At 48.2% G+C, this 14,010-nt stretch overlaps 1 protein-coding gene across 3 annotated transcripts in view; it reads left to right on the top strand.

Annotated features, from left to right (window-relative positions):
- Positions 1 to 14,010, top strand: part of CDH23 (cadherin related 23) — a 1,872,161-nt gene that overhangs the window by 1,757,552 nt on the left and 100,599 nt on the right. For all 3 annotated transcript variants that reach the window (XM_075348968.1, XM_075348971.1, XM_075348970.1), the window contains one exon: positions 13,439 to 13,552. In XM_075348968.1, coding sequence (XP_075205083.1) covers positions 13,439 to 13,552 — 114 coding nt within the window. The remainder of the gene's footprint in view (positions 1 to 13,438; positions 13,553 to 14,010) is intronic.

Genomic DNA, 14,010 nt, shown 5'->3' with positions numbered 1-14,010 from the left:
CCAAAGACGCAGAAGGCAGATAATGGCGTCCGTGAAGAAAATGTCCGGTTTTATAATGCAGGGACATGTGACATGCAGATCCTATCACACATGCCGTTGCTTCTCTGGCTCAAAGTCCACTTAGCTGTGTGTGTGTCTGTGATTGGCTGACATGCTGGCCCGCCCCACAAGACGCGCGCGCTTAGGGAAGGAAGACAAGAAAAAAAAAAAAAAAATGGCGATCGCCATTATAGAAACAGCAGTGATCTGAAGGCGCTGTTCACGCACACTATACACTGAAATGTGATAATAGTTTGATTCACAGAGTGACTTACACTATTACAGCAGAAACCAAGCTATGATTTAGCTGTTTTTTGGCTGCTAGAACCGTTCTCGAACGTTTCTAGAACTATCGAGCTTTTGCAAAAAGCTCGAGTTCTAGTTCGATCTAGAACATGCCCCAAAATCACTCGAGCCTAGAACTGGAGAACCACGAACCACGAACCGCGCTCAACTCTAATCATAACCCAAAGATAGTGCTAGGAACCAATGTGATAGAGCACTGTATGAGTGATGTGTTGGCCCTCCTGCAGCAGCTGGCCGCCACGGCGGCAGGGAGTCGACAGAGAGCTGTGCAGCGTGAGATCCGAGCCTTGATGTACCGCCAGCATGTAAACTCAACAGGAGGAGAGATTGGTGGAGTGAGAGTGATGGATGCTGCTCCGTTGATTGTGCCCCCTAGGAGTGAGATGATGATTTGGTGTAGGGCAGCAGTAGGGCCTCAGGGGCGTGACTACCCTGCCATGATAGAGCCCATGCCCTCCGAGCACTGGCCCACCGTAATGGCCGCCCGAGGGGTGGTAGATGTAAAGAAGGGGAGAGTGCCCGTGAGGGTGCTGAACTGTGGGGAGGAAGATGTCAGGCTTCCCCGGTATGCCACCCTTGCCAAGTTGCTCACCCTTGATCCCCACACAATCCACGAGGCAGCTCCTCCAGTTTCCCCACCTACTACCAGTACTCACCCGCCCCAAGGGGAGTTAAATGAGTGGCACCAACAGCTACACGTGGGCACTGACGATACCCCTACACATCACAAAGAAGGGGTATACAGGGTGGTGCGGGAGTATGAGCAAGTTTTCAGCAAGCATCCACTAGACTTTGGGCAGATCAAAGGTGTCCAACACCACATCCCCACCGGTGAGCACCCCCCTATCAAAGAGAGGTACAGGCCTATTCCCCCTGCGCATTACCAATGTGCCAAAGATATGTTGAGGAACATGAAAGAGGCAGGGGTTATTCGGGACAGCTGTAGTCCCTGGGCCGCCCCGTTGGTACTGGTCAAGAAGAAGGATGGCACCATGCGGATGTGTGTGGACTACCAGAAGATTAACCAGATAACACATAAAGATGCTTACCCACTGCCCCGTATTGAAGAGTTTTTGGCCGCACTGAGAACTGCGAATTACTTCTCTACCCTTAACCTCACCAGCGGGTATTGGCAAGTGGCAGTGGCACCGGAGGGCCGGAAGAAAACCGCCTTCACCACCCTAATGGGGCTCTGTGAATTCAATAGTATGCCGTTCGGGCTCTGCAACGCCCCTGGAACCTTCCAACGGCTGATGGAGTGTTGTCTGGGGCATCTAAACTTCGAGACCGTCCTGTTATACCTGGATGATGTGATTGTGTACTCTCAGACGTATGAAGCCCATCTGGAGCACCTGGCCGAGGTGTTCGCGTCCCTTGCCAAATACGGGATGAGGTTGAAGCCCTCTAAGTGTCACCTACTGAAACCCAGAGTGCAGTACCTGGGGCATGTAGTGAGTGCAGAAGGTGTCGCCCCCGACCCCGAGAAGATTACTGCCATCCAAGACTGTCCGAGACCAACCACAGTGAGAGAAGTAAGGCAGTTTCTGGGTCTGGTGGGGTACTACCAACGCTTCATCAAGGGGTACACAAAGATGGCTGCCCCCATGCAAGACCTCCTCGTGGGACAGACCAAAGGTGGTAGACCCATCGGAGCCCCACTGGTGTGGGAAGAAAGGCATGAGGAATCCCTCCACCAGCTGAAAGCGGCCTTGACCGGAGAGGAGGTCCTAGCGTACCCTGACTACGGTTGCCCATTCATCCTCTACACAGATGCCAGCAATGTGGGTTTGGGGGCAGTCCTATCCCAGGTCCAGGACGGGAAGGAGAAAGTGATTGCTTATGCTAACCGAAAACTTCGGCCGACTGAAAGGAACCCTGAGAACTACAGCTCCTTCAAGTTCGAGCTCCTGGCACTGGTGTGGGCTATCACCGAGCGGTTCCGCAACTACTTGGCCGCAGCAAAATTCACCGCTTTCACGGATAACAATCCGTTGACTCACCTGGACACGGCCAAGTTGGGCTCGTTGGAGCAGCGGTGGGTGGCCAGGCTAGCCAACTATGACTTTACAATCAAATACAGGGCCGGTCGTGTCAACATTAATGCTGATGCACTCTCTTGGATGCCCCACTTGTCAGAAAAAGGGTGCGAGGATGACGACCTCGAAGAGATTGAGTTGCCTGCATTTCACCAGTCACCAACTGAGAAGGTACATGTCCACCAACAACGGGTGAACCTGGATTCACTGCCCAGTTAGGAGTGGCAGAAAGCTCAAAACCAGGCGCCCGCTGTCCGCCTAGTCAAGAACCTGGTGGAGCAAGGCGCTGCTGGGATGGACCCTGCCGCCCCAGCTGAAGCCCAACGCTTGTGGAAAGAACGGACCCAGCTGTATCTACACCAAGGGAAGTTGTACCGCGAGCTGATCAAACCGAAGACTCATGAGAAAATCTGCCAGTTGGTTATTCCCCAAGCTGATGTGCCCACTGTTCTGCAGGCATACTATGATGGTGCCGGACACTTTGGATGGAAGAAGCTGGAGATGCTGTTGAGAGAGCGGTTCTATTGGAGTGGGATGCGGGGTCTGTAGAGGCCTGGTGCCGGGAGTGCGGTCCTTGCACGCTGAGGAGGAAGGACGAGGCCAGCCAGAAGGCGCCCCTACACCCAATCATTACACATCAGCCGCTGGAGCTGGTTGCCCTGGACCATGTCAAGCTCACCCCCAGCCGAAGTGGGTACACCTACGCGTTGACCATAGTAGACCACTACTCGAGGTTCATGGTGGTTGTCCCAGTCAAGGACCTAACTGGTCGTACTGCCGCTAGAGCGTTCCAGTTTTATTTCTGCCGACCACATGGATACCCAGAGAAAGTGCTTACTGACCAAGGCCCAGCCTTTGAAGCGGAGGTGTTCCATGAGTTCTGCCAGTTGTACGGCTGCAAGAAGATCCGGACCACCCCTTACCATGCCCAGACCAACGGCATGTGTGAGAAGATGAACCACTTGGTCCTGGGACTCCTCAAGACGTTACCGCTGGAAGAGCGGAACCTGTGGCCAGAGAAGCTACCCGACTTGGTCGATATGTACAACAATATTCCTTCCAGTTCGACGAAGTGCACCCTAGCATACCTGATGAGGGCTCGGCCCGGTCGGCTACCGGTGGATCTGGACATGGGATTGGAGGCCCCAGAAGCACTCCCTTCGACAGCTGAATGGGAAACTCGGCGGAGGGTACAATACCGGCAGATTCAAGAATATGTCGAGAAGAACTTGAGTCGGAGTCGGGAACAGCAGGAGCAGCGCTTCAATCAAAAGGCGTCTGCTGGCCCTTTTCAGCCTGGAGATGTAGTGCTGAAGCGGAAGAGGAGAACCCACAAACTGGATGATCAATGGGAACAAACCCCATACGTCATACAGCCCACAGGATGGGAAGATGGGAAGGCCTACCAAATCAGTCGTGACCAAGGGGGCACTTTGGCCACGGTTTCCCGGGACAATCTGAAAAGGTGCCCACCAGCATTGAGGGCAATGGCTGAAGTACCGGTTCCTCCACCAGCAGAGAAGGCAAAAGAGGTGATCCACACTGTGATGGGTGACTTCCCAGCAGACTGGCCTACACAGAACGGCGCGGTGATTCTTCCAGTGATACTGTTCTCACAACCCGTGGCTGAAGAAGTGATGGAGGCGGTCAACCGTGAGTCAGTGCCAGTGCCCAGGGATGAACCTGTACCAGCTCCCCTATGCCTCCGCCTGCCCCACACGATAGCAGGGAGGAGGAACTGATTGTTCCCTCTACCCCACTGCCTAGCCCCACTTACACCGGACCCCGGAGGTCCACCCGTCCCAACCCAGGTAGGCCCCCACTTAGGTACAGGGAAACCGTCCTTTAAAAGGGGAAGAAAGTGTGTGTGTTTAAAGTTAAAAGTTTTGAAAGAGAAAAATGAAAGTGATCAACTGATGGAGTAACCTGATTTGAACCGTGATTGAACCGGTCGTAGCCGGCAACTGGTCCCCGTTGGGACCCCTTTTACAAGTTTTGCATAGGGAACTCTCTATGAACAGGCCCGAGAACTTGCAGGGCAACCACAAACGTTAGTGGCATGTAAATATGTTTGTTGCAGCTACCGTTACCGCCTCCAGAGAGGCAGGTTGGAGGGAGGGCCCGCAGTGGAGCAGGCTGGGGCCCAGCCACCGCCGGAACCGGTGGCTACCCTCTGGAAAGGAAGGACAGATCCCGCTCGGGTAACTTGGTTCAGGACTGGGGTCAAGAGGTGCTGCCTGTTTCTTAGAGGCAGCATCAGGGCCAGGTTACTTGGGTGGGAGAGAGCAGCAGCAGCAACCGTTTAAATGTTACCGTAACGTTTAAAAAAAAGTGCCTCCCGTTGTGGGATGATGTTCTTCTACTTGTATATGTTACAGTTTTTTATCTTTTTCAGAAAAATAAAACCGGTTTTGGACGGGCAGCCCGCGGACGGTCTGCATTTTGCTAAGGGGGAATGTGACGCCCTGGGCAAGCCAGGGGTCACAGGTAATGACACCACCACACCCTACACCCCGGATAGGTACACCGAAGCTACATCAAAAATCCTTGTTGCCTTCCTCCAGGGGCTGATGTTCACACCAGGGGGTGGGCCAGGCGGTTGGCTCCGCCCACTGAGGAGTTCACAGTCCTGGAGGCGGGAAAACCAGGCAGTTGAGTGGAGAGTTTAGTGAGAGTTGGAGAAGGAAATGGTAGAGGAGCAAGAGAGAGGAGTTAAGGTGGAAGAGAAAGTGACAGTTGAGGAAGCCTGAAGTCGGTCCGGGTGTGTGCCACGGACTGAGACAGCAAGGTCAGCTGACGGCGGTGACCGTCTGCAGGAGAGGCTGATCGGAGGTTGCCGAAAGGACCGTGGACGGGTGGTGGCCCGGCGGTACCGGAGCGGTATACGAAGAGAAGCCAGCACCATTGGCAGGGGCCTTTCGGATCCCGGCAAGGCTAGGAGTCGCCGTGAATTTGCCAAATCCGTCAGTGAAGGGGACCTCCTGGGTCTCCCAACAACTAAGTCCCGATTGAAGGCAACAGTCCAACCGTAGGAGAGAGACACCGCCACCGCCAGGGCACCAGTCTCTCAGGGCCAGCGCCTGCGGGCAAAGAGGGGCTCCTCCGGCCCATATCCAAGCCGGGGAGCGGGTTACCGGTGGGAACCCATCGCTACCAACATTTCAATAGGTGCAGGGACAGAGACCATCACCGTCAACAACCGGGGAAGAGCAACAGCAGCCGTCCATGGGAACCGTCTTTCCAGCCGTGTGTTTTATCGAGAACTGTGTCACCGTCTCAGGCTGAGTGAGTACCACCGTGCCGTGAGGCAGAGCGCTGCCCCCGCGACCCTGCACCTCACCAGGCCCTGCACCGGCCCTGCCATCCCTCATCCCCCACCTCATCACTGGGCCCCGGGACAACCACCCTCTACCCACGGAGGGGAGAACTAACAACTTTGCTGCTCCCTGTCACCGCTCCCGGGATCCCCATACAGAGCAGCGGTGGTGTCCACACAATCACCACAACCGTGGGTTGCGTCACGGACAGTAAACTATCCCAAAAACCAATCCCCTTTTCACTCACGGGCAAGGAGCGCCGCTCGAGTCCCTGGGATCCGGCCCATCGCTCGAGCCACCGAGCAGCAGAGGCCGCAGCAGCAGTGGCAGCCGGACCCGAGCAGTGGGAGAGCGCGGCGTCCCCTCCTCCGCCCGCGACACTGACATTTTTGTTTTTTATTAAATACTTTGTAAATTATCTTTTTTGACCAATTTTTAACAGTGTTTTGAAACATTTTCAGTTGTGGCTAATAATTTTGTATATTAAAGCAGCACCTAGGTGATATTTAAAAGAGTTTTATATTCTATGAACTTGTCTACATCTACACACTGTTTTGCACATTCCTAAGTCACACACTGCTAAAGGGAAAAGTATAGCGAACAGAACAGCAGCCACACTCACACCCTACTGGTTCCTGTACAGACAAGAAAACATCTAGCAACACAACTGAAAACTTGGACCTGGCTTCCTGAAAGGCCATAAAGTGTTTTCTTATTCCTCCTGAGGAGCCAGAGGGGAGGACACTACACAAAACTAACCAAGAGAGGGAGAGTGTGCAGAGGTAGATGGGATCCAAGGTGAGGAAACTTAAAGATAAACCTCCCACCAACCTGAGGAGAGAGGAAAGGTGTTTGAAAGGTAAATAAGAAGAAACAGGAAAGTAAGGCTAAGTTCACACACTGCGTTTGTTTGACGTTGCGTTTTTGGCCGCTAAAAACGCACCCGCGGCAAAAAACGCGGCAAAAAAAGCATACGTTTATACCGCGATTTGGTGCGTTTTTGGCTGCGTTTTGCTGCGTTTTTGATCTCTGCGTTTTTCTGCGGTTTTCCAATGCATTGAATGGGGGGGAAACGCAGAAAAACGCAGGAAAGAATTGACATGTCCATTTTTTTTTTAAGCTCAAAAACGCAGCTAAAAAAAAAGTTGTGTGCGGACAGCAAAATTGAAAACTCATAGACTTTGCTGGGGATGTAAAGTCATGCAGTTTTGAGGCCAAAAACGCACCCGAAAAACGCGCAAAAACGCTGCGAAAAATGCACTGTGTGCACATAGCCTAATACAACTGGTCTCTGTCTAGCAGACAAAATCCCTTTGTTGCAGGACTGGATCTTCTTAGCAAACATCCAACAAGAACTATAGCCAGCAAAAAAGGCTGGTGCAAGGTTAGTATACTGCTCAAAAAAATAAAGGGAACACTTAAGGGGGCTTCACACGCTACGATATCGTTAATGTTTTATCATCGGGGTCACGTCGTTAGTGACGCACATCCGGCGTCATTATACGTATCGCAGCGTGTAACACTTACCAGCGACCTTAAACGTCTTCCAAAGTGGTGAAAATCGTTCACCATGGAGAGGCCGTCCTAAAACCAAAAATTGTTAATGGTTGTTTATAGATATTGTTCCTCGTTCCTGCGGCAGCACACATCGCTCCGTGTGACACCGCAGGAGCGAGGAACATCTTCTTACCTGCGTCCCGCCTGCAATGAGGAAGGAAGGAGGTGGGTGGGATGTTCGTCCCACTCATCTCCGCCCCTCTGCTTTGATTGGCCGGCCGCTTAGTGACGTCGCCGTGACGCCGAACGCACCTCCCCCTTGAGGGAGGGATTGTTTGGCAGTCACAGCAACGCCACCGACCAGGTAAGTGCATGTGACGCTGCCGTAGCGATAATGTTCGCTGCGGCAGCGATCACACGATATCGCATGCACGACGGGGGCGAGTGCTTTTGCGTACAATATCGCTAGCAATTGCTAGGAATATCATAGCGTGTAAAGCCCGCTTTAAACAACAAAATGGTATTTTAGTGTTCCCTTTATTTTTTTGAGCAGTATATAAATAGCCTTACCCAAGCTGTGATAACATAGAGACAAATTAGGACAGTGAAAAACACCTGACTAGTAGCAAAGCAAGGGAAGATAAGCAAAGTTAATAGAACCATCAGTAGCTTGAGGATCCGACCTGGCTGTGGCTCAGCACGGAAGGAAACAGACCATATAGCAAGAGGTCATTGGATTGAGTCCCTAAAACTGAAGCATGACACATACCCAGCATTTTAGGTAGTAATATATTCTAGTTATGCAAAGTATTTTAGGCATTTTTCTTCATATAGTTACTTTGGTAATGACCAGATAATGGCCATGAAAAAATTATACAACATTGAAAAATAAATTCTTTAATAAAAAAGTGGGAAATGGGATAAAAGGCTTTTATGTGCCGCCCCTGCAGCAGTCGAACTGCTCGGATCCGGGGATGCTGTGGCTCAAGGGTCTCCGGACCCGGTGGCTTGCAGCCACTTCAAATGTAAAGGGGAGGTTATTTACAAGGGAGAGTTCGTGACACCACCCATGGTTCGCGGTAAGGGGAGTACTGCCGATGGGAGTACCCGGGGGAGATGGAGTGGGGCAGCCAGATGGTGATCCCTCTACGGGTAGGGGAGGCCACGGGACTCTGTAGATATAGGTGGCGGATAGTGTTCTGCAGGCTATACGGGCGGGTAGGATGCAGGGTATGCAGTGTACTCACTCAGGTTGTGTAGACGTTGGTGCAATCATTAAGCAGGCTCTGACACAGAAGTTAAGGCCCCGTCATACGCAACGACGTATCTAACGATATATCGCCGGGGTCACGGATTCCGTGACGCACATCCGGCATCGTTAGCAACGTCTTTGCATGTGACACCAATGAGCGACCGTTAATGATGGAAAATACGCACCAAATCGTCCATCGTTGACACGTCGTTCGTTTTCAAAAAATCGTTGATTGTTGAGGTCGTAGGTTGTTCGTCGTTCCCGAGGCAGCACACATCGCTACGTGTGACACCTCGGGAATGACGAACTACAGCTTACCTGTGGCCACCGTGAATGAGGAAGGAAGGAGGTGGGCGGGATCTTACGGCCGCTCATCTCTGCCCCTCCGCTTCTATTGGGTGGCCGCTTAGTGACGCCGCTGTGACGCCGCACGAACCGCCCCCTTAGAAAGGAGGCGGTTCGCCGGCAACAGCAACATCGCTAGGCAGGTAAGTCCATGTGACGGCTCCGAACAATATTGTACGCCACGGGCAGCGATTTGCCTGTGACGCACAAACGGCGGGGGTGGGTGCCATCGCTAGCAATGCCGCTACGTGTGACGGGGCCTTAAACCAAGACTCTGCATGCTGCTGCCACTCTGGGGAGCCCGTCCGGGTGTCCGTTCCCACTGGTATTGCTTAGTGGTCCGGAGCCTGCCTCCATGCACAATTTTGTAGATTTTGCTAAGTGACCCTTCGTCCTGAAGCTGTCAGGGTCTCACTCCCTATAGTGATATAGTGGAGCTGTGCTCTGGATGGCTGACACTTGGCATTTCTGTAGGTCGCATAAGCTGGAAAGACGTATCCCCCTCGTTGTGTTGGTGCCTTCGATCTCTGAGCTCTTGGGGAAAGTTCATAAAGAGAATATCCTCCACAGGTGACTTATCATGTTGTGTGAAGCTACTCCCTGATCTAGGGTCCTGTACCTCGCCGTGGTCGGTACCGGTCTAGTTACTGGACTTTCCAGTGCTGACCATTGTCCAAAACTAATGCGGGCGTCACACAATACGATCTATCGTGCGATCGCACGGGCAATCGTATCCGCCCCCGTCGTTTGTGCATCACGGGCAAATCACTACCCGTGTCGCACAAAGTCATTAAACCCCCGTCACACGTACTTACTTGCTGAGTGACGTCGCTGTGGGCGGCGAACATCCACTTCCTGAAGGGGGTGGGTTGTTCGGCGTCACTGCGACGTCACACAGCGGCTGCCCAATAGAAGCGGAGGGGCGGAGATGAGCAGGATGTAAACATCCCGCCCACCTCCTTCCTTCCGCATAGCCGGCGGGAGCCGCGGGTCGCAGGTAAGCTGTGTTCATCATTACCGGGGTGTCACACAGAGGGATGTGTGCTGCCCCGGGTACGATGAACAATCTGCGCAAATAAGATTAAACGATTTTTTAAAAATGAGCGACATGTACATGATACACAATTTACAACCGATTAAGAGTCGCTCTTAGGTGTCACACGAGACGACGTCGTGAATGATGCCGGATGTGCGTCACGAAAACCGTGACCCCGACGACATATCGCATGATAGATCGTCTCATGTGATGCCCGCATAAGTCAGTACACCCTTTTCCAATACCCTGCAACTGGGTCTCCAACTCCTCTGGTCCCAGACCACCGTCTGCGACCCAACCAAGGTCACACAGGGAGCTACCACTCCTCAGCTCCCCACCCTCTGAGGGCTACTTCTGAACTCCAGTGAGCTGCTACTCCCAGCTCCTCACTGTTTGGGAGCTACTGCTGAACTGACTTCCTCCCTCCAACCAGTCTGCCTGACCCCTAGAAAAACAACGTGGTGATGACTGTGCTGCTGGGAAGTAACAGAGACCAATGCCCTTTGTCCAAATGAAGGATGGTTTATTTCTCAACGCCTTTCGAAGTGGTCACAATTCTTCCTCAGTAGAAGCACCAGGTGGGTCTCCTGAGGAAGAAATGTGACCACGTTAAAATGCTTTGAGAAATAAACCTAATAAAACTTTGCATCTAAACAAAGTGGTCTTTGTTATTTCCCAGCAAGGCAGTCATCACCGCACCATTTTTCTGGTTCTTCAGCATGTTTCAGTGTAAACCATTTAGGATTAGGAAAACAATTGCCTGCCATGATTTGTTTCATAATAGCTGATATCTTCAGGAGTGTCATTTTACACAATTTATCTTGAAAACATAGACATAAAGGGAGATGTGCTAATCTGAATTTGCCATCATTTTGGCATAATTTTTGCCTCCCAAAAGTACATGCCTTGCATCATATTTATTATACATTTTAGACATTTGCACCCCCTTGATAAAACTGTGTGACTGCAGCCCCAACCTCTTGACGTTTTGTTTGAGACTCCTCTCAAACAAAACATCACATGAAGTGAAGTTGGAAAAAAACACATTTAGGGATTAGACATTAGCAGTACAGGGAGAACAGTAGAATATTGTATAAAATGTAAAATTACAAAAGTGTTTAGGGTGTAAAATACATACAGTATTTAAAAAGGGCATTTTAGGTACTGGTCCTAAGAACCATTTACATAGCAGGATTATTGTGAATTGCTAGGAACACTCACTCCATGATAATTTTGCAGTCTAAACAGGCTGCTAATTAACCTTTGAATGAGGAAAATGCTCATTTGTTGGGTGAAATTATACTTTGAGCTACAGAAAGATCAACATTCTCAGCAGTGGTATCCTTCTGTATAAACAGGGTTTGCATTTCTGAGTATAATGTCAGCCTTTACATCTGGAATATGGGATCCCGTTTTGGAGCCCATTTTAAAAAGGATATTCAGAAGTTAGAGTCAGTTCAAAGGCGGGCAACTAGATTACTACAAGGAATGGAAGGCCTCCCATATGATGACAGGTTCAAAAAGTTATATTTGTTTATTTTAGAAAAAAGACGTCTCAGAGATGTAATTTATATATATAAATACATGTGTGGTCAATATAAAGGACTTGCACATGACTTTACTTCCAAAGACAATTCTAAGGACCAGGGGGCACTCACTGCGAGTGGAAGAAAAGCGATTCCGACAGCTAAATAGGAAGGGGTTCTTTACAGTTAGAGCAGTCAGACTGTGGCATGCCCTACCACAAGAGGTAGTGATGGCAGATACTATAACAGCTTTTAAAAAAGGGCTGGATGATTTCCTCAGTACACACAACATTGTCGGTTATAAATGATTTAGTGACAACATGTATAATTAGTGGAGGAAGGTTGAACTAGATGGACCTAGGTCTTTTTTCAACCTATGTAACTATGTAACCATGTAACTTCCTCCTTGTATTCTTTTAGTAATATAGTACACACACACTATCCATAGATCCATAAACAGTGTGTAAGCAGCTGATATTATTTATTTTTCAAATTATTAACTTAATATCAAACATCATCATACCAAATACTGGCTGTAATAGTTTTTGATGTAGGGTGTATTCATTTTTGCATCAACTAATTTGAGTGAAACTAAACATTTTGCACTAAAAGTTTCATATTTAACCGCACTTTCATATCATAAAAAAGTTGTATGGAAAAAAGTATTTTGATAGAAAAAAAAGGAAAAGGATTTTTTTAAACTCACCACATCCACTGCATATAAAGTTTCGCAACACGGGTGGGACCCACTTCAACTGCTGCCCAGCAGTATAACAGAGAAAATTTGGAAAAAGTTGGGTACATCCATTTATATGTAAAATAATTCTATATCCTTTATTAAACATCCATTAAACGTTCAATCAAATTCACTCTGTTGGTACATGAAAGTAATCTATTATACATTATCCGCCATTAACCCTAGAACGCATACCTGGGGCCTCGCAGGCCTGCTAGGTCATTTGTTTTCTATGGTAGATTGTTATGCTTGTGCGTTCTAGGGTTAAAAGATGGACTCATCACTGGAGCCAAAAAGTTGGACAACGAGAACATCTTTGCAACCTGAGCACAAGATCATAGTTGCAGAAAGTTTAGTTGATCCCATTAAAGATCTCCTGGCACCACTCCACAGTAAGCTTGTACTGATGAAGCAGTTTGTGAAAGCTCTACCAAAATAAGGGAGACTTTTAAGTACCTGTTTACCAAGCTTTAGGGATTGTCTAAAGAAAAACTGAACAAAGTCATTTTTTTGGGTCCTTATATCCTGATGAAACTCACGAAGGATGACAACTTCAAAACAAAAATGAAAGCTGTTGAGAAAAGGACTAGGGATAAGTCGTGACGATATCTCTATTCCTAAACAAAGATCCAACATTTAAGTCCATCTCGGAGAACATGCTGAAATATTGCAAAGCCTTGGGTTTTCTGATGAATTTGAAGTTATTTTTTACATTCGCACTTGGATTACTTTCCTGGAAACCTTGGTGCTGTTAGCGAAGAGCAAGAAGAAAGAGTTCATGAGGATATCAAGGAGAAGGAACAACGATACCAAGGTAGATAAAACGTGAACATGATGTGGGACGACTGCTGGATGCTTCACAGAGAAGATCTGCGGGCCATCTATAAGAGAAAAGGTATAGAGAGAAGCTGTGAAGAGAAAAGGAAAAGAGCAAGAATTAATATGCAATGAAGTTGCAGAATGAATGTTCAATAAAATTATATATATATATATATATATATATATATATATATATATACACGGTGTATATATATATGTATATATATATATATATATATATATATATATATATATATATATATATATATATATATATAACTATATAGTACATTTTTGGCTACAATACAGATTATTCTTGTATGTCTCGCCTGGATGTAAGTTCACAAGAGAAATCCATAGGTGTTAGTTAAAAATAGAAATGGGTATTTTTATATCAGGACATAAGAAAACAAAGGCATCAGTCACTGGATTTGAAACAATTTTCATAAACTCAGACTTTGCATACCTGTGTAATTTACAGTATTAATAATCTTTTTTTACATTAATTCTTGCATTTTTTTTTTCTTAGCTCATTATCGTTGCCTATGACCTTGGGCAGCCAGTGCCTTATGAAACTATGCTACCTCTTCAGGTTGAACTAGATGATATAGATGACAATGAGCCCATCTTTGTCCGCCCTCCGGTGAGTGAATTATTCTTGTTTGGACAATTACATGCCAAATATAGCAAAGGAAAATAACTGTACTTATCCTTAAGACAGTTTGGTACAAAGGTGGGGACACAACTGTATTTTTACTGCAGGATGATATAAAGGGTGTCCATATTCATTGGATAAATGTTGGCCAAACCCACTGATTTTTTCAGGACTAGGCAGCCACCTAATGTATATGGGAGCGTCAAAACCGTCTCCTCGAGCTTTGGATTTTAACATGCGCAAGATAAGTTGTAATTTTTATTGGTACCATTCTGGGGCACATAGCTTTTTGGATTGCTTTTTATTCATATTTTTGTGAGGCAGAATGAACACAAAACATTAATTCAGGAATTTTTGTTTTTTTTTATGCCATTCACCGTGTGGTAGAATTTAGACAGATTTATTATTTGGGTCAGTACGATTACAGCAATTCCACATTATGTTGT

This window comes from Anomaloglossus baeobatrachus, chromosome 5 (genome assembly GCF_048569485.1).
Source record: "Anomaloglossus baeobatrachus isolate aAnoBae1 chromosome 5, aAnoBae1.hap1, whole genome shotgun sequence".
Classification (NCBI taxonomy): Eukaryota; Metazoa; Chordata; class Amphibia; order Anura; family Aromobatidae; genus Anomaloglossus; species Anomaloglossus baeobatrachus.
Note: the sequence above shows the minus strand (reverse complement) of the source record. Positions and strands in the feature narration are given on the sequence as shown.